Genomic DNA, 27,167 nt, shown 5'->3' with positions numbered 1-27,167 from the left:
TAACCTGGAATATAAAATATACAAGTAGTATAAAATTACTATCATATTTATGTAATCAATAATAATTACTTAATGTACAATTTATTAATAAATTTCTTTTTAAATATTTATTTGAAAACAATAGACGAATTTACTTGTAATTGTTTGTTCGTATGGTTTAGGAAATTATTAAAAAAAAAAAGTGCAAGTTCAAATTAAACTTTAAGAATAGCACGTTTAACAGATCAGTCTAATTATTGGCATTGGCAACAATTGAGCCCGAGAAGTCGTTCGTCTTGCTGTAACCGGATACGACAGTAGTATTATCAGTAGTGCTATTTCCGGATACATCCACCTCCTCTTCGGACGATAGGTTGTCCAAATCGTGACTCTGCGAGTTTGACTCGGCCACATCTACGAAAGTCGCACTCAATTCACCCGACAATTTGTTGACCTGATTGTGCGTCACGTCATACATGTAAATTTCCTTACCGTTTTCCTTACCATTTGGCCTGAAAAAAAATATTGTTAATAATTATTAGCTGAACATCAAAAATAACAAAAATACGATACATTGTAGGTATGTTACTATTTAACCAGTTTGTATTTTATTGAGTTGAAATAAAAATAATAAAGCGTAAATTTTATGTTCACTACTTGACTATACATTTTGTTTATTGGAGTACTATTTATATACGCCATACTTTTTGTAATTCGTATAAACATTATAACATATTATATTAGCGATATTTGACATATTATGTTGTATATTTGGTACAAAAGATAATGAGATATTAATTAAATGTAAGAACAATAAATTATTATTGTTTGGCGTTTATATGTTTGTACTTAAGACATTTGATAAAAATCTGTGTACCTATTTAAAGCCATTTTTATCACTTATTTTTATATGTTTTTTGTAAATAAATATTTAAAAAAGGATTTTAAATGAAAATGTTATTTAAAAAATGATGATAATTAGTTATATAATAGTAATTTAATCATTATACTCACTTGGTAACCAAAAGTACCACTGACTGTTCTTCAGAAGGTGTACTTTTTTCTTTCTCCAACCAGATTTTGAAATTTTCTCTATTTGGATCTTTAACAAGATTTTTCACAATATCACCAACAACAAAATGGACTCCTTTCACTTTAACCGCGGCATTTCTAGATGTTCTGGACTGGTCATCTGACAAATCGTAGGTCACTGGTGATAATATAACTACACTTCCGATGGCTCTGTTTTTCAATAACGGAGAGTCGGGTATTGGGAAATGAGTACCATTAATGTTCAATGGTAAAAAACGATTATATCCGGTGTCATTTAAGACGACTGGATCAAGAGTTTGAGATTTGGGTCTATCGATGTACGTGTTTTCGATTTTTCTTCCTTCTTCGGTCGATGGGTCATACTTGACAACTTTCATTTGGACATTAGATTTATTCGGAGGTAGGACTACCGATGGTATTGGAGCGCTGCCTTGGCCGTATAAATTTTCCAAAGCTTCGGGTGGTAAATTTTCAATTGGTATATCACCCACTTTATCGTAGTCTAATATTTGAATGTCAGCGTTGCTAAGGATTCCCGAAGAAAGAAGCTGCTCTCTTAATTCATCAGGAACTTCGTCCGGAAGCGAAGCTATGTTTTTCGAATCTGGTTTTTTGGTTTCATTTTTAGTTGCTTCAGTAGAAGTTGATTTGGGAGTCGCCACTGTAACAGTTGGTGTACTGCGTTCTTTGTACTGTGTAGTTACAAACGATGCCGGTTTTTCAGTTGTTTTTAAGGTTGATTTACTTGTCGTGTCAATGGTATTTTTTATTGTACTTGGACTTAACTGTTCTTTGTACTCTTGCTGCTGTTGAACTTTAAATGAACTTTGTTGTTGGTTTGATACTTGCCAGGGACTATTGTCAGGACGAAAATAATTTTTTTCTGTTTGTGTTTCTGGTTGATATCTATTATATGTTTCGATAAATTGTCCAGATTGTGCTGGTTGCTGATTTGGTTCGAGTTCAAAACTATTTGACTGGGTAATTTGAAGTTGTGGAATTTCTGATGGTTTTAATTCGGGAATAAATTGCTGTTGTTTTAGTGTTTGGTATTGTGAAATTTGAGAAGTTTTCACTTCTGGTGAAAATTGCTGTTGCTTAATTAATGGCTGTTGCTGGAACGATGTTGGATTATTGTTGACTAGTGGTCGCGTCTCGGCAGGCCTAAACTGTTGTTGTTGGTGCAACTGCTGTTGTTGAAATTGTTGTTGTTGAAATTGTTGGTGCTGCTGCTGTTGCAGTTGTGGAGAAAAAGCCAAATCAACTGAATGTTTCGTGCCTGTTGGGTGAGTGTTAAAATTGGACGGATGCGGTGGTAATGGATTAGTCGGCCGTTTATCTATCGGTACAAATGATGGATTAGGATTTAAAGGTATATTATGTGGCGTCGGAGGCTTGCTTGGTCTGTAATTAACTGTACCTTGATTTTGTCTATTATCGAATGGTCTATTTTGAATAGGCCGATTCTCAAAAGGCCTGTCAAATATCGGCCGATTATCAAAATGATTATCTAGGATCGGACGACTCTCAAACGGCTTGCTATCAAAAGGTCGATCTTGTATTGGTCGGCTTTCAAATGGTTTGCTTTGAGCTGGACGATTTTCAAAAGGCTTGCTTATAAATGGTCGTTCATTATTCGTTTTGATTTGAACAGGTCTTTCTTGGAAATTACCTTGATTTCTAAGAGGGGGATTCGATTGGAAATCTGTTGGTTGTCTCAGTTGATTGATGAACTGTTGATGATTTTGTTGATTGTTAAATTGTTGATTAATTAATTGTGGTCGATTTTGTTGATTAATTAATTGTTGGTGGTGTTGATGATTTTGTTGGTTTGTAAATTGTTGATTGTTTTGAGGGTTACTTAATTGTTGATGATGTTGTGGATTATTTAATTGTTGATGATATTGTGGGTTATTTGGGTGTTGATGATTTGGTGGATTATTTAATTGTTGATGATTTTGTTGAACAGTATATTGCTGATTAATTGGTGGATTTGTCAACTGTTGGAAATTCGGCTGGTTATTTGATTGCTGGTAATTTTGTTGATTCCGAAAATTATCTTTGAACTCTATAGGCCTTTGTTCAACAATTCCTTCAAAATTATTTTGTTGAGGTTTAAATTGTTGATTTATGATAGGTATTTGACCTTGGAAGTTTGGATGAGGACTATCCTCACGGAAGTAATTTTGTACCTGCTGACTAGGTTTTTTCAATTGGTGTTGCGGATGGTCAATATTTGGCTTTGGAATATTAAATCCATTAAATTGAGGTTGATTTGTAAAATGTGGAGTTTCAAAATTATTGTTACTTCGTTGATAGTCTGTATGCTGCGTGGGTTGAACAAAGCTCCTTTTAAACTCATGATCAGTCGATTTTTTAACTTTATTTTGAATTTCACTTGCATCACTAATGGAGTCTCTCTTTTGTGCTTCATTTATTGACGGGCTCCAATCTGATTCAGTCTTTCCAAATGTTACCTTAAGACCCGTTCCGTGATAAATTTCAGAATCTGGTTTTATAATTGTTCTATACGTAGTACTAGGAGCCGGAGGTCCCGTAACGTAATTATAAAGAGGAGACGATTCAGTAGAGATTACCGTTTCACTTTCACTGACGGCCTCGGTACTAGGCGTTATTGCAGGCACAGGTGCTTCATATATGAGATCTTCTTTATCACCATATGAATTCGGATTTTTTTTATATTTTACATAAAAAACTTGAACTGGTTCTTTCTGTGGTTTTGTTACAGTAACAGGTGGCGGTGTTGGTGGCGCTGGAAGTGACTCATTAGATTCTTTTATAATAATTTCAATAATTGGTTCCGGTTCCTTGTAATAGTCTGGTTGATACGGTGCACCATACACTGGGTTAGGTGGACCGTAATTTGACGATATTCCAAATTCGGACCCACTTGCGTGACTATCAAAGTCAATTTTCGCTGTGGCCGAATGATTTGCATTTGAATATAGTGGATCCTGTTGCGAGTAATGCACCATAGGCTCCATTTTTACGGCATATGGTGGAACAGAACCTTGTTTATTTTTCCATAAATTTGAGTTTTTATCCCACGGTGAAGGCTGCTGGTGTTTAGGCCTGTCTGCTATAAGTCTTGTCTGGTCGACATTTCTCAAACACAGTGCGCTTGCCGTTAACGTGATCAGCAAGCAGACCTAAAAATGTGTTATATAATTACGTTATTAGTAGGTAAAACAATAAGTAAGAGAAACGATTCGAGACTGACGCGTTAATTACATAACAGATATTTTAACGGTCGTTCCATCGTTTAAACGACCGATTAAGATTATCCGGTGCAGTAACTACTATAACAAGGGAAGACTACGAACAATGGTGATCTATAGTGTGAATGATGAAAAAAAATCCTAAAAAAAGTGAGCAAAAAGACAATGAGAGAAAACCGTGCGAATTCTTTACAACTCAAATTAACAATGGTCAAATTGTTGAAATCCTGGAAAATATCTCTGACATCACTTGAAATAGTATTTCCCGTGTTGTCATGATGTTGTAATTTTGATGATGTTACATTTACCAAAAACTGGACATAAACAATCAAATAAAAATAAAAACAATAGAAAAAGTATTAGTACTTTTTTTTTTTTTAGTGTTTGGAGTCGAAATATTTAAATAAAACTAATTGTAAGTATTCATTACGTAAGTGAAAAATTTTGAGAATAATTGCAATAGGAAATTTGTAAATACACGTTTTTATTTAAAATCAATATTTTAGTCATGTTCCGTAAACTTACAAAAAAAACAACTGTTTTTAGGTACTTTTGTTATCCAACGGCTATAGTTTATAACACAAGATAATACTTAATTAAATTTAATATTAATTTCACACATTTTCTGAACAAACATATAAACTAAAACTTGTATGCCAGTATAATATTATTTAAAGTGAAATAAATAAAGTTACATTTTTTTACGTATAAAATTAGTTATGACTTATAGTAATTAAGTATATTAAATTTATCGTGACTTTAGGTAAAATTCATAATTACTAACTATCCCTACTATCTTTTATTTTTATTTATCCTATATAATATATACAATACAATTTTTAGTTAGTTATGTTTATGAGTTATGATAAACAATTAGTTAGGTAGATAGTCAGTATTTATTATTTATGATAATAATAATTTTATTACTAATTATAAAGAAGTTTCTTTTTATTATAAAATGTTATCTTATGAAACCATCAACTTCAAAAGTAATTTATTATTTATTAAATATATCATATTATTTTTAGGAATGTTGAGACTATACCATATGCAAAGTGTATAGTACATATTATTCTTAGTATAAATTAATTTTCTATTTTTGATTCAGTTTTTTATTTTATTCTTAAACGTAATTTGTTTTATCATACTAATATACAAATTTTAAAAGTTATAACATAACATATTATAAATTATATATTATTTAATTAAAAAAATTGAAAATTGAAAATGCCTGCATTCAATTAAAATATTTCGAGAACGTCGGTTAAAAACATCACTGTACAATAAATATCTATTATATGCACCACAAATTTTCATAAAATGTTTTTATAGTTATTTTACAGTAGTACTTACTTGCAGGAGTAGTTTTGGCCCAGCCATGATTAATTCCAATGAATTGTCAAACTGATTTTAGATATTCCTTAAATGCATTATTTTCAAAAATATATTATATTATGAAAAAAAAAATGTTTAAGGCTCAAAGCAAAGAGAACATCGCACGAATCGCAACCGTTTATCCCAGTATTTGGAAAGTGCAGTATACGTAAAACAAAAACACTGTTGTACGTTTATTCAATAACACCGGTAACACAATATGTTCACGGAAGGAGTTTTGACCTGTGCAGTCGACTGTCGAAAACTGGCCACTTTCTTCTTGGACGCGATGTTCACACCCGCTACTATGAGAGATGTCCATGGTCCCCTACCTAAACGACCTACACCATTATTTTGATTTTTTTTCACATAGGATACTTTCGTTCGGAATGTTCGTGGCTAATCCTCGATATTGTTTTCCTCTTCCTCTTCCTCCTCTTCTTCTTTTTCCCCTTCAACATCTGGTATTATCCGTGTCGCTGCGTCGGCGGAATCGGTGGTTGTGATGGTGGCGGTGGTGGTGGTAGTAAGTAGTGGTCGTAGGTGGTGGATCTTTACATGGGGAGCTAATAACACATGAATGTGAATCTTTTTTTTTTTTTGAAAGGCGAAGGGTTTGATTACTTTGTATTATTGCACCCGATTGTTTCACTAACATCATCATGTCGTCGCCGCTGTCGTAAACGATGCATTAATGGTCTTTCACTTTTTGTTCGGAACGACAATGCCATTCGAATCTTTCAATCATTTATCTTCTGTCTAAAAGAAATCTTCTTAACGTTTGGTATTCAGTTGATTTATTATATTAATTCTTTGGCCAGCGCCCGTTCGTAGGGAGAAGACAATAATAAGTCGACAGAATTCACTGATGTCAGTCGCGAGCAGCTGCTTTCAGACACTATATAGAAAAAGTTATTAAGATACAAGATCGTATCGTCGTATCCGTTAAATGGGCTTCGAGTTAATTAGAAACATAGATCAAAATAATACCGAGGTACACTTTCTTCATAGTATCACCATTGTAGCAACACTAGCAACATATAGGTATACAATATATTCACTATCCGATATATGTTTAATAATATGTATTTCATTTGTTGTTGCTGTTATAGATAGGTACCTATACTACGTATCATAGGTATTAACCATATTGGTTTTCGGTTTGAATGTTCATTATAGTTATATTATCTACTTGTAGGTACGTTTAATTAATACTTTTATATTGTAGATGTATAACATATAGGTATCTACAATAAACATGCAATTTATTAAATAATCCTTATATTGAATGCAACGAGTTGCTGAAATGCTGAACAATCGCGACAAAAATAAATAAATAAATACAATATATACTATATAGGTATAAGTACCGATAATATGATAACTTTCAAATCACATTTGTATAAAATATATATATATATATATATTTATATAACATTGATGTACGGAATCTTACGTAACAATTATTACGTTTTAGTAATAGAATAAACAGTAATAAAAAGTTTGTTTAAATTATTGACAGTAAAAATAATTATATACCCGCCGAGATTTGTATATTTAGTACTCTTTGATTATTTCAAAACATACTAAATATTAATTATTAAAAATCATAATTTTATTGAAATCTACGGCACAAAAAATATCTTCATTTACAATTATTAACAATGAAAATTTATAATCGAAATTACTATCTTTCCTAATAAAACCACGATTATAAAATGCGCACAAAAATAATATGGATATAACAACGACAAATACGACATATGGCTAAGTACAAACATATAGTTATATGTCTTCCTATATGTCGTTATAGTGGTGAAGACTGAAATGTTGAAAGCGAGTAAACACAAATACGCTGCACAATAAAGCCACATCGTAAATTTTCAAATTACCGTCTGCTAGTATATTACACTGTCTACCAATATAATAATAATATTAATGCATTAATGTATGTCTGCATTAAAACATGCAATAGCTTGGCATGTATACATAACGTATATAATATATTATACACACGGGACACGGACAGAAATATATATAAGAAGTGATCAGCCATAGTATATTATATGCCAATAATACTTATCTATTGAACAGCGAGGGATAATATTAAAGTATTATATCTATATGGTGTAGGCGCGTATACATTATCATTGTTATTATTATGAAACAATCTATTTGTGTCAAATTTTTTTATTACCGCCAAACGAGCACACAAATTACATCATTATAATATAATATTATAATAATGTTTAAATTATGATTATGGCATCAGACTCTTATTATTATCTAGATATTACGTATGGCCTATTCTGTATTCAATTATTTTGTTTATTAGTACCTACCTATATTATTATGATCATAATATATATATATATATATATATATATATATATATATATATTTATATTTATATTAATATGACATATGTAGTTCGATAGGTAGGTACAACACTACAACAAAATCCACATTACGCAGTTGCGCCACGCATCATATACACGATACAGGTTGTAGTGAGATTTGGATGGTATATAAACACCCCTTCTGTCGACCGTGTCTCATTTTAAAATATATTCTGAGGCTTAAGGGAGCGTTGAGAGAGCTCAGCACGGAATGCCATCACGACCACCCACCATCAAAACTGTTTAAATTTCGAAATAATAGTTTTTTTTAATCATAATTCAAAATTTAAATATATATGTATATGTAAATTAAGATACCAACTACCCAGCTATATTTTATGCAAGTTAAAAAGTTGACAATGAAATTTATTTGTATGGTTTTATTTTCATCGTGGACCAACAGTTTTTAGTTTCCATAATATTGTTGTCTGCAGTTAGGAATACGTGACTACAATTAATATTATTGAATCATTGCCGTCATTTACTCATTCCATACTATTGATTATATTTTGATTAAAAAATTTAACAGCTTGTTGGTTTTCTTGTGTTTTGCTTTTTGTAATTTTTTTTTTTAATTAGTAGGTACTTATATAATGTGACAAATTAAACCTTTATATATTAAGTTAACAATTTTTTAAAATATACATAGAATATTATCTGTATACACATATCTATTGAAAGAATATATTATATTATATTAAATAATTATCTTCATATTTTGAATATATTTACTGAACTGGAATGGAAACTGTACCTACATAACCATCACCAGTACATCACTAAAGCCATCATTGCATCGGTCATAATTGCTATAAGTTGTTACTATTATTTTTTTTATAACTCGACATAATGTACTTATATGCACTTATAATTATAATACATAATTAAAATATGTATTATGTATATTTATGTTAATTAATTATAATTTATGGTGCAATTTTGAAAGGTTTCGTGGTTCTTTGGGTCATTCCCTATATAACCATTACCTGGTTACACAACGCTATGCTTTTTTATGAAAAGCAATAAAAGTGATGAAAAAATATTTTATTGATGTATTGGTTATCGAACACACTATAGATCATATCTCTAATAAAAGAATGTAGTGTTTTTTTAATTTGTCTAATATAATTTAAAAACCACATGTGCAGAAAACATGTACATTTACGGTACACTACTTATGGACCATTAATGTATAATATTTTTGCAAAACGTAATACGCATATATTAAATTATGATATTATGTAAGTACCTATTGGGTGTACATATCATACAGAATATGTTATATTTTGATGATTATTGTTATTTTATATATTAAAAATCAAAAGAAAATCATTAAATCTTAAACTTCACAAATTTAGGAATATTCTTAGTTCTTAGATTAAACATTACACTAGGAAACAAACTGCTTATGTGCAAACAAACTATTCGTACCATATGGTATTCAACTTTGGGATTCTGTCAAGACTTTAAGTCTAAATATTTTTTAATCATTTCAGTCAATTTACTTAAGGCTTAAACTTGCGCTATACAATGACCTTAATATCTTCACTATACTAACTCTTGACCGCATTTATTATTCAAACTTCCACTCACACACTCACAACCACCCCAACCCATTAATGTCCAATCTATTACCTGTCCTGCAGTCTCTACTATGCTCGATAATTCCGCTCTTCGTCTAAAGTTTAAACGAAACTTGCCTAGAGATTTACTTTCTTAGCTAGCCACAATAAAATTATTAAATAAGTAAATAAATAAATAAATAATTAATTAATAAAGTTAATAAAGTTGCGATTAAAGAAAATATAAAGAATTATTATTTTCAATGGATGCCTCTTTCTATATTGTCACCACGCCTAGTACCAACATTATATTTCAAATGTACCTATTTATTATATAATTTTGTATACAAATTGTAAATATTTTATTCTTATAAAAAATTTTTTAAAAAACTATATTATTATAGTCATCTATAATCTATAATATATAATATATTGTATAATATTCTTGTACAATGATGCCTGTCATTGTATTCAAATTTAACACGTCCATTAAATAGTGACCAACTCTCCATATCTACTATACAGCAGAGCGATACCCACTTGCCTGATTTTTTTTTTCTAATAAAATTAAGAATTTATTTATTAAATATGGTATAAGTATGATTTGAAAATACGTGATGTGTATGTTAATAAATTAAGGATTATTAGGAATGTTATAGAACAGCTTGGAGATTTATTTAAGTTAAAAATGTTGACCAAAATTAACTTTTTAACTAATTAATATAGCTCATGCACCAATGGTAATATTATTCATAGATAGTGTAGCTGCAGTTCGAATATATTTAAAACCACGCACGAAATCCCCATATGTATTATGACTCATGAACAATATCGTATGCATCTAAATATAATATAATATAATATAGCAATAAGTACATTATTGCGATGACTATAATAATGGTATATGTGTTATAAACTTCGGTTCACATACGAGACGTATATAATTATTCACCGGTCACCACACACACTTCGTAACTATTATTATAATTTAAATGTACAATTTCTCACTATTACATTCCTGTGGTAGACTAGCTGTAGACTACAGCCTGTAGTATATTTGCTGCTAAATTATATCATCAACGGAATACCCGGGATGTTTCAAAATCTTTTTTCTTCCCGGACAAGCTTATTGACTATTATTTAATTTCTGGTCGTCCCGTATTTCAATATATTTAATTATTATTTATCACACAGCTTATATTATATTATTACGTATTCGAGCATTACGTGCTTTCATTATGCCGAAGATACGCGCATTATCCGATTCGTAGGATTTGCGTTAGGAATAAATTCCGTACAAGGTGAGTTCCGTGTACTGTGTAGTATATTAAAAAAATATATGTAATACAGAACATAATATAACGACCGTCTAGAAACAAAAAACATAGCCATTACGTTTGTGTATGGAAACAATCGAAAACGAAACTTATGAAACCTTAATGACAATTAAATTAACGAGGACACGGAGGTCGTATACGTAAACAGTTAAATGAATAATTAAGGGTAACTGTCCTGTATAACGGCTATAGCTATATATATATATACATATATATATAGATATATATATATTAATGGCGATGTGGATGGTATCTATAATATGTAATATTCATTTTGTACCGTTTATTCACCACTCGCGGTGTTTCGCAACACTCGATTTAGTTTTTTTTTTTTTACTGTTTTTTTAGGACAATAATGTGACGTTTCTAATAATAGGACACGACTAAAATCTACGATTATGACCGCAGCGGGTAATTCGTAACTGCAGTTACGATGCAATGAGTATAAGTACTTACAAATACATACAGCATAGTATAGCGATATCCGAATTTGTTCTTATGTTTTCTGCACGTCTATATTATTTGCCACTTAATTTATAAACTGCAGAAATATGCAATATCTTAGATTCGTAATAATACATTCGTGCATAGTTTATCTATATCTTGTATCTTTCGTATTTTTTGATTGTACATATCTAGAAACTTGTTTGTTTTACTATGCATTCTACTATCCTGTATCTATTTCATTTTTTACGCGTTTAGATAAGGTACGATTATAGTGATGAAAATATGATCATTCTTTTTCAGAATCACAAAATTAATCGCAAGACTTTGAAGCTAAAGTGAACTAAAAATTATGTCTGAATTCAAAATAAAAAAATTAAATCATTATTGAACACAATAAACACATGATACACTGTTGCAGGAATAATATATGTGTAGGCCGTTGAGGTATATATAAATATATATATTATAAATTATATAATTATTAATATATATATATATTAATATTATATACTTTATAGATAAAGATAGGTAATTGTTTTAATTATTTAATTGGAGTTTCTAGAAAGATGTATTAATATCTTCACTTCACACTTGTATTGTTGAAGTACTATAGAGGTAAGTATAAGCATTTAACTAATACCAATATTTTAATATTTTAAATCGTATTATTACAATTACTATTTCCTTTTAAAATTCTAATTTTTTTAATTCAATAAAAATATTTTTGTACATTTCTGGGTTCATTGTGTATGCCTAATATGTTAGTTGATACTATAGCACAATAAAATAGGTTTAAAATAAAAAAATATACCATAAAAGATGAAAAGTTATGAAAATACATTAGCAAATCTATGACAAGTTCGGTTGTGTTAAAAAGTTTTATTGCCCATAATTTAAATAAAAAAGTTATCCAACCTCTTAAAAAAGGGTACTATTATATGATGCCGCCATGCCGGTCGGCAGTCAGTCATTTCATCACGAGACACATTGCGTTAGGTATTTTTTTTAAATAATATTGAATGTAGGTATATTGTATATTATTATTTATTATTAATATTATCTATAAATAGATTTTGTCAAGTATATCTTGCCCGTTCCTACTGCCTACACCTATACAGATCTACAACCTACGTTTTCTTAGCGTACTTCATATAATTACATTCACTTCGTCACTTATATACAGTGTGGGTACACTATATTATACATATATACATGAGGTTGTGGTACAATCTTACCTGCAGCAGACTACCTAAATAGTATATACAAGGTGTAACAAATAGAACTGACTTTTGGAATAACTTTTGTTAAAATTTATATTTTTTATTTATTTATTTATTTTTTGTTTATAAAGTGACCCTATCACTCCATGTATAATACATTTTTTTATGATTATTTTTTAGTACTGAAAATAAAAAAAAATTTAATTTAATAAAAAATGTTTTGAATAAATTCAAAATAGCCTATTTGTGAATCTGATTATAAGAACAATTTTGACGGTAAAAGGATTTATCTAAATCAAGTAGTTTATTTTTAGGATTTTTTTAAATTTCAAAATATTTTTGGTTAAAGTCATTTGGAACGTAATAACTTTTTTAAAAATATGATTTTTGAGAATTTGGTAACATGAGTATACTTCTTAAATTATTTATATTTATCATATAATATTAACTATTTTTGTCATACATTTAATTAGCATAATTTTTTTTTTTGGTCAGATCTTTCTGTTACACTGTATATATATATAAAATATTGTTGCGAAATAAACGTCGAGAGGACATTATCGCAGATCGATATCGACGAAGCTATATTATATGACAGCTATTTTTATCACTGTCAAGACGATTACGTGGACGTATAGACGACGTACATTTAGGTGTACGTTCGCAGATGTTGTGACGTAAAATATAATAATGTGCGATAAATGCGTTTTACGATCGCTGTCGCGGACGGATAAAATACGCGAAGCAGCGGTATAGCCGACAGTGGTGAAAGGGGAAATAACATCATAACTCACAATACGTGCCAGCCGCAAGTGTAAAGAAGAGCTCCAGGATTCTGGGGAAAAAAAACCCATGTACGATTGTGTGTGTGTGTGTGTACGCGCGCGTGCGGTGCGTGTCTTTTAATAATATCATCGCGAGTCGATTAAATGGTCGTCGTGTATATAATATATAATGTACAAAAGGAGAAATGAAAGTATTAAGGTCGTCGGGGTCAGCCGTCAGTGATGTGCATTTCGTACGGTCGTTCGGCGTGGGTACATACAGGACACAGGTATATATGTATATGTATGTATGTACTATATTATTTATGAAAACACCAACAGTCACCACTGCTGCCGACGGAAACCTCGGAATACGATAAGAAAATTGTGCATGGTTCCGTGTATAATACAATAATATAATATGATTATTATGTATACACTATACACCACGAAAAACGGGAGATTCTGCACGCGTTAAGACGAAAAAACGACTCGGCCAACCGCGTTACAGTGTTATATATTTCACGACTATTATATTATTATTATGATATATTATTATCATTCGCAAAACTGGAGGACGTCACGTCCGCGATCTGGTTGTCCGATAATGCGTATACCACCTCGTGCATGTAGACATAATATAATATTTATTATATGTTATAATGTGTAAGTACCAAATGTACACCGTTTACCTCATCGTAGTTTTTCGTGCACAAATAATACGAGTTGGCAGTAGATAACAGCTTGCTGCAGTCGTACCTACTGTAGCAGATAATAATATAATATGTACATTATGTATAATGGGTGGGCGGGTATAAGAGACCCACGCGTAGATAATGTATGAAATCCGATTAAACACTATATCGTCGAAAAAAGCGCTGTTGCGAATATTTGTTACACCGTCGCGTAATAATAAATGATCGCGAGTCTACCGTGGGACTATGACCGGTGAACGCGACGAAATGGAAAGAAAAAAACAACGACCTCTGCGGGTCACGCGGTGCTTCCGATGTAATAATAATAATAATAATATGTACATAAACGGTATATGTGCACGAGTCGCAATGACGAGCTACAAAACATGAAATATTAAAATGTAAAAAAAAACGTTGACTTTCACTCGTAAAACTGTACGTGTACCTATATAATATACAATACTAACGAATCGATTAGTCCCGATGTCCAGTGCCGTCGTATATAACTATACACATATAACTCATAAATAGGTACGCACCGCACTATACGCATGATGTACATAATATAATGTTATTGCAATGGCTACTATACACGTACAGACGTACAGTATATATATATATATAGGTATATTTAAATATAAAATGATGTGTGCGTAAACGCGAGTTGCATCGTCACCGGACCGGCAACAGGTGGACGTCGCAGAGATCTTCGTCGCAGTGATGCTGTAATAATAATTATTATTGAACGAAAACTATGAGTAAACGGCATATAATTTATTATAATATTATGCAGCATTTCGAATTTTGCATGTCTAAACGGTACCTATGTATATATATATATATATATATATATATATACCTATATTATTATTTACGCATACGATATTACAACGTCCACTCTCAGATACTGCTGCTGCTGCAGTATTTTATAATTCTGGGAAAATATATTCACTTTATTTACTTTCAAAGTAAAAAAAAATGTATTGACATAACTATTTTTTATTGAAGACAGAAATTAAATTATACACCAATGTCGTTTAGAGACCAAAGGTTAAAAATCTCACGTCTTAAAATTAAGGTCTGTAATACATTCCTACATTATATAAATTTCTGAAATTGAATGCTGACATAATGATATTGTGCATATAGCTCTTTCCGTCATCTCTTTGGGAATATTTTTTGTAACTTATTTTTGAATATTAAACTCTTTAATATTATTGTAGGATCAGTATTGAATGGTATGTCCTTAAGAACCTATACCTCGGGAAAATATTTTGAAATTTTTTTTTGATGGATGTTCTATGGCGATACCAATCAAATTTAAATTTCTAAAAATTTCAGTTAGGATCGTTCTTTTTTTTACTGATTTTTGTATGCAGACACTTTTATGAAAACTAGTTTATATTTTAAAATTCAAACATGTATATATAGGTAGTTTGTTATTTAACTTTGCGTTGGAATAATAGGTTCATATGGTAATAAACTTGAAATATATAGGGTCTAGATATTTTATTACATTTTAATATTTATAAAAATTGTAATGTTTGTAAAAATTAAGTTTACCTAGATACTTGCCTATACCTAATAAATACTAGGTACTGTACTATATGTACTAAATTAAATATTTCATACATTTTATACTTTTTTAAAACCATTTTTAACGACTAATACGACTATTGTTCTTTGTATGAACATTTTAATAGCTCAAAAACTACTTGTTCGAAATTTAACTTAAATGCAGTAGCGTAGCTACTGGGTGGCTAAGCAGTCTATAGCCCCCCCCCCCCCCTATTTGACTGTATTTATTTTAGCCAATATAGCCATATATTTTAATTTATAATTAAAAATATAAAAATATTGTCTTTTGTCTAGTAAATATATATTATAATATACATATACGGATACCACGTCCTCTAAATTGTGAATTAATTATCAGCCTCGGTCAATCAATTTATAGTACGGTACTTCGATAATATGATGAGTCTGGGACTTATACCATATAGTTGTACCAATAACTACTATCACACCTCACTCAAGAAGGATGCAGTTAAAATGTTGGAGTCGTAATAAATGAAAAAAAAATTTTATATATACCTATATAATTTGTTACAAACATTTTAGGTACAAAAAGTGTAATTAAAAGGAATATTGTATTAAGACTATTAGCCTCCCCCGTACAAAATTCCTGGCTATGCCACTGCTTAGATGCTTACATCAAAATTTTCAAAAAAATTGACTTGTCTGTTTTACAATATTTGTAGTAAAGTCGCACACTCCTAATATACATAAAAATTCCAGAAATAAGGATTTGAATAAATTTACAATATCTAGGCGTATAATGTAAAAACGAGGGTGAGCATGTTGTATTATATGGTGAATCATCATTCATCACCATCGTCCTGTACAGCGTTCATCAGAAAATATAACACTGCAATGATAATATATCATGCAGTATAGCCAGTTTATATATAATAGGTATTAGGTACATATATATTTATCGGTCGTCAACTGCAGCTGCACAATATATACGATTGACGATATATATGCACGAATTTTATCCGTATCTGGGATACTATATACCTACGTGAAATCTCTGCGAGAAAATTTCGTTTCGGTCGTTTTTCATATATATATATATATATATATATATATATATATATGTTATACATCACAATAAATTGCGCCGCTCGATCGATATAGGACACATATAGGTATATAATATAGTATGTATATCATGTAGTCATAGTCGATTTCGGGCGTTTGGGAGTGCCGGGCTACAACTGCAGCCACTGTTTGTTGTCTAGTAGCCAATCTATAGAAAACAATAACGTATAGGAGTATACGTCATTATGTGTGTGTAATATAAATGCGATTTTTATTTTTTCACTTTTACGCGGCGGCGGCGGCGGCTGACCAGACCGTCATTGCCACATGCGTTCTTTTGATGACAAGTGTGACATATCGGACGAAGCCATTGTTGCGCCGTGATGTTGTTGAACAGCGTTTTGAAAATTAATAATTCATTCACGTGCACACACATTTTGCATCGAGCACGCATACACATATCGCGCGGGCAGGCGGCGAACAAGAGAGAAACAGCGAGCCAGCAGAAAACGAATAACTGCGATGATGCGTTATTATTTTTTTTTTTTTTTATATATATACATTTATTTTATTTTTGCTCTCTTGCAAAACAATCGTTTTCACTTTCAAAACGATGGCCACTTCGCGCCCGCGTCAAGCGCGGAAGTGAAAACCGAATGCCGAGTGCGCGTTCTCGGAGACTATATTAGACGCGAAAAGTTCGATGCGACTTACACGCACGCATAACACCTACGTGGTTTTATCGGAAACTCAGAGAGAAGAGAAAGGATTTCGGATAAATAGCCGCTAAAAATGCGGCACATACGTATACCTAATAACTATTATATTATACCTATACGTTGATGGCGGGCGACCGGCTATATAATATTATGGGTACCCATCACGGTGGAAATTGGCGTATTAAACTTGCTGCAGCAGAGGTATGACCCGGGTCATCAGCTTCACTGTAATTATATCATTAAAACCTGTGCCGTGACAGAGCAAATGAAGAAGAACGATTTTCGTAATTGTTACTATTATGGTCAACGCGAGTACCGACCACTATAATATGTCTATATATAGTATATTATATTATAATACGATCGGTATTTCAGTACAACGATAATAATAATACGCCCGATGAATTCCATGTATTTATCATTTCAATCGTAACGAAACAAAAACAACAGAAATCAAATTGATTTAAGTGAAAGTCAAAATTACCAATTATTATTATTTTGTGTTTTATAGATCGCGGTGGTATTTTTCCTTTTTTTCCATGTCTTCCATCACACGTTATTCTTCACGCGCATCGTACCTACCCATCATATTACCCCTTTACCCATCATCGTCTTACTTCACATAATAATATTATACGCAATAATAATGGTATATAAAATCGTTCGTTTATACGCATGGAAGGGCCCGGAACGCGCTAACCGAATAATGAGCTTCACACAAACGACTATAATACGTAATTTCTTTTTCATTAGAATAAAAACGAAAACAGAATTTATCATAATCCATGCACTAAACATTGCCAATTTTTTTTAAAAAAAAACGGTATCTTTGACTAACTTTTTAAACAGTAACTGGTGGAAATAATTTATGTACATTCCATTATGTTGCTCAGTGCTCACTATGTTTAATTTAATATTTTTCTAAACATTTCTATTATGACTGGTGTTTTCATATTATCTATTATTATGTAGCATATACTTAATAACGGACGCTTTTCAATTAAAACGGTTTCGTAGTTTGCTTGTTCGATGTCGAGTCATAATATAATGACTACTATATTATATACGATACGGACGTACATGCACATCATTTTGTGAGTAAAAACGTGAGTATAGTGACGGTTTATTAAAAAAATTATTTTGGATTTTGGCATACGTCAATCGTAAATTGATAATCATACATTCATTGGTCGTAATGTATATTATTTTTCAGCAATGATTAAATAATATATCCGTTGATCATTATTATTTGAATTTCGAAGTAAATGAAAGTTTTCAAACACAAATCACTATCACTTCTCGTCTTTAATCTCCGTAAATACATTCCCGGTGTAGAAATTATTTACACATCATAATGCATATTAATATATTATTAGTTTATTACATATTTAATATTTCATAGTTCGGTTTCGGTTAACGTGAAATGCTAATCTTGCTAATTGTTAGATCGTATTATGTTATCATCATATTAAAGGATAGCTTTTTTTATACATAAATATTACAACCAGCAAGTAATTACACGCGATTGCTGCAGCAATAATATAATAATTAAGTACTTAGTACATTCAAATGCGTCACAGAAAAAAAGTCTAACGTTATATGTTCACTTTAGCATGTTTGTTTTAAATTATTATAATACTATGACGTAGGTACCTATTCCATTTTATTTTTGATCGAACAAAATATTATTTAGTTACTAATTAACGTTCGCTGATATTGAATTGACTTTTATTATTAATAAAGATGTATATTATAGTAGTTAATATTATTATTTCAACATTTTATTATGCACGTGAGTATAAAAACAACATATACATTATACAATCCGATGATTGGTAATCGTTAACGTCTATAAAGAACCGGATGTAGAATGATAAAAAAAAAAATCCAAATGGGAATAAAGACATTTTTCCAACGTATTTTAAAATCAAAAACATATTCAGTTTTATTGACGTAATTTTGCTGACCGTATTATTTTCTTTTATTGTTGTTATTATTATTAACATTATGCAAATGCCATTTGTATTATATAAATTTATTATAAGTACGTATTTTGTCCTTCAAATATTTGGGAAATATTTGTCGTTGTACGCACGTACCTATAAAATGCAATATGTCCAATAATAATCTCTAACTTTAATATAAATTATATTACTTTCTAAAATGATTACTATCCATTTTCATTAATCCAATTATTTATTATATCATGATATTTTCTTTGTTCAATGTTTTTTTTTCAGTTCTTTTTTTCTGCCTAGCCTATTTTAATTTAAAAACACATTTTTGTTGCCTATCGGTAATAGTATTGAACAATATACCTAACTAATGCAAAAAATAATAATATATATTATTCACCGAATAATGTGAGTTATATGGCAAAATGTTATAAAAATAAAAATAATAACTATCATTTTATCATTGAGAACATACGAATTCATGTATAGTTGAATATACGACCACAATACATATATATTTGGTTTCTTTACAACGTGCATTATAATTAATTTTCTGAACGGATAAGTTGAAAGCTGAGAAAGCTGATGCTTTGGTGATTGTACAAACATGGACATTATGACGTGTACTTAATTTCTAAAGAGTGGAGACATCTTTTTTTTCTAAACGTTTGGAGCCTATATTATGTCTAGTGTACACGTGCTCCGACCTCACGCGTTGACCCGAAATTAATTAAAACGAAATATTACGAGCGGTAGTATACTACTATTACTTATAATAGCTGGATTGTTATCGAAACATTCGCATCGATTTCAAACGAAATTACAGCAAACGATGTTGTTAGAGTGCTATTAGATATTCTATTCGATAACAATTCCATCCAACGCTGGTTATTTTCCGCTTGTATAATTTTTGCCAGTGTATTTTAAAGAATATAGTAACGTCAGCGCCCAATCGCCAAACACTCTAACAATTGTTTATAAACGGCGAGCGTGTGTACACGGTCTACGATATAGTAACGCGTTGATGGTGCGAATTCCCGAAGATTTTAATTGTTTTTAAATGTTACACTGCAGGGCACGATAAATTGAATGGATCATTTTTGGATCTCGAATCTCGACACATGCAGAACGAGAGATCATCCGCGATACGGTGCAGTTTAAAACAAATCTAGAAAACCGTGAGAAAACGTATTTTTCGCAGACATAAGTATCATACGAACACGGCATAAATAATAGAGTTTTAGCCTCCGTATTATAATAACGAACATGATGGGTACTGTACACTTACTGCATATATAGTTGTATAATATAATAATATAATATGGGATTCTCCCAGAATATATACAAGATTTGGGTTGATTATGAGTGTTGTAAAATAATTGTTCCAGCAACACGTAACGAAACAAAATATAACAATGTATACCTAACGAACGTTTATTATAAATTTATTTTCCGTTTGGCTCTACAGAATTGATTTTCGCTAGCGGGTCGTCAGACGCAAATTTCACTGCAACTCAAACGCTGTCCGTGTGTCTACCTTCTAAACACGCACACTTGCAGTCATCAGCGCGTAAGTCACTCACCCCATAAATCGGTGGCAAGTGCACGATCAATATTGAAACTTGTTAAGTTCGCACGTCACATAAAAACATGAATAAAACGAGCAAATTGCATAGGAATAATTGGTTTTTATATAACGTTGTAACGTCGTTTATTAGTATATTACATCACGCATAAATACACGATCCTGTGACGTACATTTCCCAAGCTCCCCCTAACAATTTTCTAAAAATTTTTTCATAGTTATTTTGTATGGAATTTGTACAGATTTATTTTAAAAGGAATAACTATAAAACGTATGGGGGCTATAGAAACGTTTCTCCAACCCTCCCATAATGTTTTGTGCTTCAATACTTAAATATTACATGGACACAAATTCTAATAAATATGTCACCGATTTCTCCGGGACGTAATATTATAATAAATTGCCAGGGATTTTTGATTTCAAAAGGTATAGCATATTATACAACTCAATGACATGTGCATACGTGGATTACATATTTTTTATGCATTCTTTTAAAATATTTCTTCCATATTTTACCGAATGGTTCTTATGATTCTATTATTGATATTATTAGCACATTTTCGTAAACAACATTTTTTTTTTTTAAATCGAAAATCTGTCATTTGGTTTTAAAGTAAACAGTGTATTATTATCTATTCTAATCGTACATCAGTTATAATTATAAATGTTTAGTCCTAATATACTTATAATAATTAGCAATTAAACACGTGTAATATAATTTGTAATTGTATAATAAATATAATTTAATGATTTCACTGAATGAATTAAATAGAATTTCTATTTTTATTTTAGCAATTTAACTAGTAACCTGCAGTAAGAGGTACCTAATCATTAAATTATTGCTATAAATTTCTAATTTATATTCAATATTCTTAATTCTTATATACTCCGGTACATATTAAAGGCTTTTTAACATTTTAAATAAAATCAGTGAAATAAAACGGTCATTACATGAATTCAAATGTACCTACTGTTTAAAAAGTATAGAATAATTTATGGTCAATTACAAGTCAATATACACAGAGTTAATATTGTTCCAATAAATAAATTTCTCTTCACGCAAAAAAATAAATATCATACAAATAATGGGTAATAATAGTTCATGCCTACTTAATAGAATAGACATCAAAATATTTTATGATACGGGCTTAAATATATCTGTTGTTTCTATACTTCTATTTTAATTTCCTAATAATTGATTACCTATATTTTTCTTAAAAATTACAAGATTATTAAAATGTGATTTTTAAATATATCTGAAAAATATTATCATCATTATTTTTTCTTGAAAATGATTTGCATTGTGTATTGTGATTTGGTTGATTAAAATTATAATATAATAACATATAATGTTCAATATAATATGAACATTAAAATTTGGGTACAAATATAATATATTATAATAGTTAAGAACATACCAAGCAAAGCATTAGTTTTGTTCCTATGAAAATAATTAACCTTCTGAAAATGTTCACCATAATAAAGCAATTTTCTTGTACGACTTGTGCACAAAAAATGTCAAATTTTAATAGAATATTTTTTACTGTTCCTAACCAAAATAAAAATTTTGTTTTATTTTCGTAAGAACGATAATGGTTAGGGTGCTAAAGCTAAGTATTGATTAAAAGGAGTTTTATAATTGCAAAGTTGTATCATCACAAATTAAACGGGTACAATGGGTACATATTATAAAAATGTAATTAATTCTAAAAACATTTGGTAGTAAATAGTATAGAATTATCTTTAAATTATTTTTTAATATTAACTATTTGGCATTTTAACTTAGTTTTTATGTACAAAAATATGCGGTAGGTAATCTTTAGTCCAACAGTTGTACAATAAAAACAAATTAACACCACACCGAAAAATATTATAAATGTATCTTGTACTCCCTCGCCTATTAATATTAATAATTAGGTATACGTATACCTACCTACATTGTTGAATCCTTGCCTCATCGCCTCACCGCTTCATATAAAATGTTCAGTATGTGAATGTGAATAATTTAATTTTAGATAGTATATAGCAACTAACTATGATATAAACTAAGTAGTTTCTATGATGAGAATATTTTAGTAAATTTTAAATTTGATAGGTTGATTTTTGTACATTTTAACTAAGTCCTTACATGCTATATTTTCATATAAATGTATTAGAACCTACTAATACTTTCACAGTTTTAAAAAAGATTCAGCGTAGTATCGAGATGAAAAAGTAAAAAGTAATTTAAACTTCATAAACAGACAATTTTATTTAAGTAATAGGTATATTAATATGTTCAATCAAAATCCTAGTTTTAAACTTTCTAAAGATGTATAAAAATAAAAAATAAAAGTTAATTATGTGATTTATTGCATATAATATTTAGTTGGTATTATCTTAATTATTATCTTTCACGTATTTGATTAAGTAACAAAATTAAATTATACATACATATTATATAATTTTAATTTTAAAAGATGTACCAGCTCTTCTATTTATAATACACGGTGTTTAAAATATACGCCGCCGCCGGTCACATCTAAATATGTAATAAAAAAATTATATCTACACGTTTCGGTAATTTTACAGCATTCAAGTTGACAGCGCCGAAATAACACAGAATAACAACTTTAATAACATACCTACATAATACGGTTAGTAATTTCGTACCTCCTACCTAAGGCGGCCACAGTTACATGTAATTTATAAAATTAGAATAGGTCACAAAAAAATATAATAAACAGCTCTAAGTACTATAATTTATGATACGATACATATATTTACGATAATCCGTTCTATATATAATATATAAGTATAGGTATCTGCGATATATTACACAAACGCAGCACGCCCAAGCTTGTAATAAATTCAAGTTATTGGCGTTTAATTGTCTTGATTTGTTAATAATGTGTGGGCGTCTATGGAGGATTCATATTTCTTTAGCGAAAATAAAAGGCATAGGATACGAAGTCCTACCAGGGGCCCAGGGATTCGGCCCGATTCGAAATCGGATATTGTGATGGTTTAGACTGGAAATTCAGACCACTGTTTGTGCTGTCGGAATTAATTCAAAATTATTACTGGAGTCAGGTCATAAATTGTGCGACCAGTAAAATAATTTTGCACCTGATTGGGATATTACACGAAATTCGATATCGGGTTGAATAAAATCTGGGCTTCTCGTAAATCAAGAAATGAACAATTGTTTTTCTTTAAAACGCCAATGTTACTTGGTAAATAAACCATTTTTACTTTCAATCCAACACGTAATCTAAAAAGACATGTTATTGATAAAATATATGCTGTAGGTAATAAATATACAGGGGTGGTGGACTGGCCAGGTGTGCTTGTGAATCGGGTCAATATATGAGGCGCACGGGAGGGGGGCCTTGAATGGCTGTGCAATTGACGATAATACTAATACATATTTTATTTTAAATACCAAACAATTTAAAACCATGAATATTTTGAACTAATAAGCATAAGTAATATACGATAATTTCATTATCGAACCAAACAGTTTATAATATTACAATATAAACATTAAACAGGGTCGGCTTAAACGAAAATAGTGTAATAGGCAAAATCAAATTTGGATACCATTCAGTAAAAGAAATTTTTACAGTGTATTAATATAAATAACATGGGTAATTTTCTAATAAATAATTATTAATCACCATATAGGTATAGGATACAACATAAATAAATAAAAAAATTTAAAAATTTAAAATACTTAGGTATAATAGCATAAAATGGTCAAAATATTTTGAAAAATATCTCATGTTTATTATGTTTATTAATTTCTAATATTAATTCTTGGTGCAGTAAATTGTGAAAGTTTTCACGGTTTGATATTCATTTTTAAATTAATAAAAAAAAAATTGGTTTAGCGTAGAAATTCTAGCTTTTAATTATTTCATTGATTTTTCAGGTTTTTCAAATTATTATTGAATTTTAGTATTTTAGATTCTGAGCGAGGCGATGAATGTATTGATTTTACAATGAAGTGTGGATTTTTTTTTTGTGTCTATCATCACGATTTGTGGACATTATAAATGCTTTGATTTTTTAACAGCATCTTTTCTGTCTGGAAAATAAATCTAGTTTTTTTGGTCTATATATACTATTAATGATATTATATGATGACAGACCGTCTTCCCTCAGGATCATCTTTCGTATACAATAAATGTATACCATCGAATTCAAATTTAACAAATCCATTACCTACAGTGACTCTCGTCTCTCTACCCAATGTACAGCAGAACGTTACCCACTTACCAATTTTTTATTGTTGTTTTTTTTTTTTTTAATAGCCCAAGTTTCCAATTAAAGATTCAATTTGCTACAAGTATAACTACCCTCCAAATAGAAGTTCAACAATTATTTCTATTGAGAGTGTCTGACAAATTGTATTAAATATTTAGACAAATTACAATTCGACACACACAAAAATAATCAAAAAAATTAATAAAAATTGGAATTATACATGCGACCCTCTAATTGATTAATAATTGTTTTGAGGTACTTAATGGATAGCATCAGAGCTTGCGCTAATGTGCAGTTCATAAAATTTTGTTTTCCGGAATTATTAAGTGGGGTGTACATTTTAATATTTTATTACCTATCATGGTCGGGCGCTCCTTATCTTACCGACCATGGTAAGTTATTTCAATGGTGTGTTTCCAGATGCTACAAACAAACATCACTAATTTGAGCATAGACTCAGGGGCGCCGATGTATTTGGAAACACCTATGACAATTTTATTTTGAGTCAATAAACCCACACATCACTAGACCCGCTTACAAAACAAAAATAATACTCTTCAAAACAATATAGAATAGTTAAGGATCTATTATTCTATTCTGCATGTGGTCCCTATTTTTCTTAACATTATAGCATAACCCACCCATTTCTTTACATATGACAAATGTCATAGGCAAAACCTACTTTCGGCGTCCCCGTGATTAGTGATAGTAGTGATACTGATGATGAAGAGGTTGTCGCAATAAAATCGAAAAAAAATAATAATTTTAAAATTAGATTAAAGGAATTTTTTATTTAAATTATTAATATCTTTATGCATTATGAGTTATGACGTATAATATAATATAATTTAATATTTATGATAGTACCTATGTATTGTTTATTATATGCGAGCGAAATGAGCATCAAATTTTTTCACTTCTATAAAACAAACAAGATGTGCAGCTCTAAATGCTCTAATAATATTTCCTTAGCGCAAGCTCTGGATAACATAGTGATGATTTTTTATCCAGTGACCAGCTTTTATATTTTCAATTAAATACAACCATAATTTATTTCATATTATTTTGAGGATAAGGCACGCGCTGATCAATATTCAATACTATGAGGAATATTTTATTATACATACACATATTATACAATATGTATATGCCTCTAATTAGAGATTTACGCATGATGAGCTTAGTGTGGATTGGTATTGGGAATTGGGATTTAAGTGCCGGCTTCAAATATCTAGAATAACATTTTAATGTGAATCCGAAGTGTTTTATTATTATGTGCTCGACCTTGCATCAACAGCATTTAATTTGATTATTATTATTATTTAAAACAAACAAAAAATTAGTTCACTCAGGAGTTTGTTAAATCTCACCTTCTATACATTTTCTGATCGCACGTGTTTAACCGATAATTTCAGATCACAACTCGGTAAAAATTAGAGATAAACGAACAAAATATAATCATTCTATATGTATAGTAACAGTTCGACGTAACTGCAGAATAAATTATGTTGGTCAGATAAAAATTAAAAATAATTAGACGATTGCCAAAGAAATGCTAATTATGTGCTCACTAATAATTGGCCACAGTAATTTTTAAAATCTAGGTATATATAAGAACTTGTCTAACATGTCTACTAAGATAATATTTTGTTGTAAACATTATAAACATTGCGGTTGGTGAGAAATTAGAATATTTTCGTCAAAGCTATTTTTCGTATGATATAACAAATGGATTCTGCAAGAGGCGTACGATAATGTGTTCCCATGAAGTAGAAATAATTATTTTTTGAGTTTTGCACTAACGAACATTAAATACATGACATTGGCTTAGAACGGAAAAAGGGGAATTGGGCGATGGCCGGTATCATTAATTTTTTTGTCGCAATTAATAGAGAATAATAGGAATTGTACTATATATTTACAATAATTCCGATAAATGCCTACTATTATTTTATATTTGAACATTTTAATATAATGTTAATAAATT

At 30.1% G+C, this 27,167-nt stretch overlaps 1 protein-coding gene and 1 pseudogene across 1 annotated transcript; both read right to left on the bottom strand.

Annotated features, from left to right (window-relative positions):
- Nucleotides 1-30: 30 nt before the first annotated feature.
- LOC107166252 (uncharacterized) lies at nt 31-5,894 on the bottom strand. The gene is made up of 3 exons (XM_015514838.2): nt 5,625-5,894; nt 994-4,202; nt 31-491 (listed from the first exon to the last, which is right to left on the bottom strand). Exons 1-3 carry the CDS (start codon nt 5,649-5,651, stop codon nt 230-232), a joined length of 3,498 nt encoding a protein of 1,165 aa, XP_015370324.2. The 5' UTR covers nt 5,652-5,894; the 3' UTR covers nt 31-229.
- Nucleotides 5,895-5,991: 97 nt separating this feature from the next.
- Nucleotides 5,992-6,376, bottom strand: LOC149058957 (uncharacterized; annotated as a pseudogene).
- Between the last annotated feature and the right edge of the window lie 20,791 nt (nt 6,377-27,167).

This window comes from Diuraphis noxia, unplaced genomic scaffold (assembly GCF_037042655.1).
Source record: "Diuraphis noxia isolate RWA-SAM2 unplaced genomic scaffold, SU_Dnox_SAM2 contig0002, whole genome shotgun sequence".
Taxonomy (NCBI): Eukaryota; Metazoa; Arthropoda; class Insecta; order Hemiptera; family Aphididae; genus Diuraphis; species Diuraphis noxia.
This window is presented reverse-complemented; position numbering and strand designations above follow the sequence as displayed.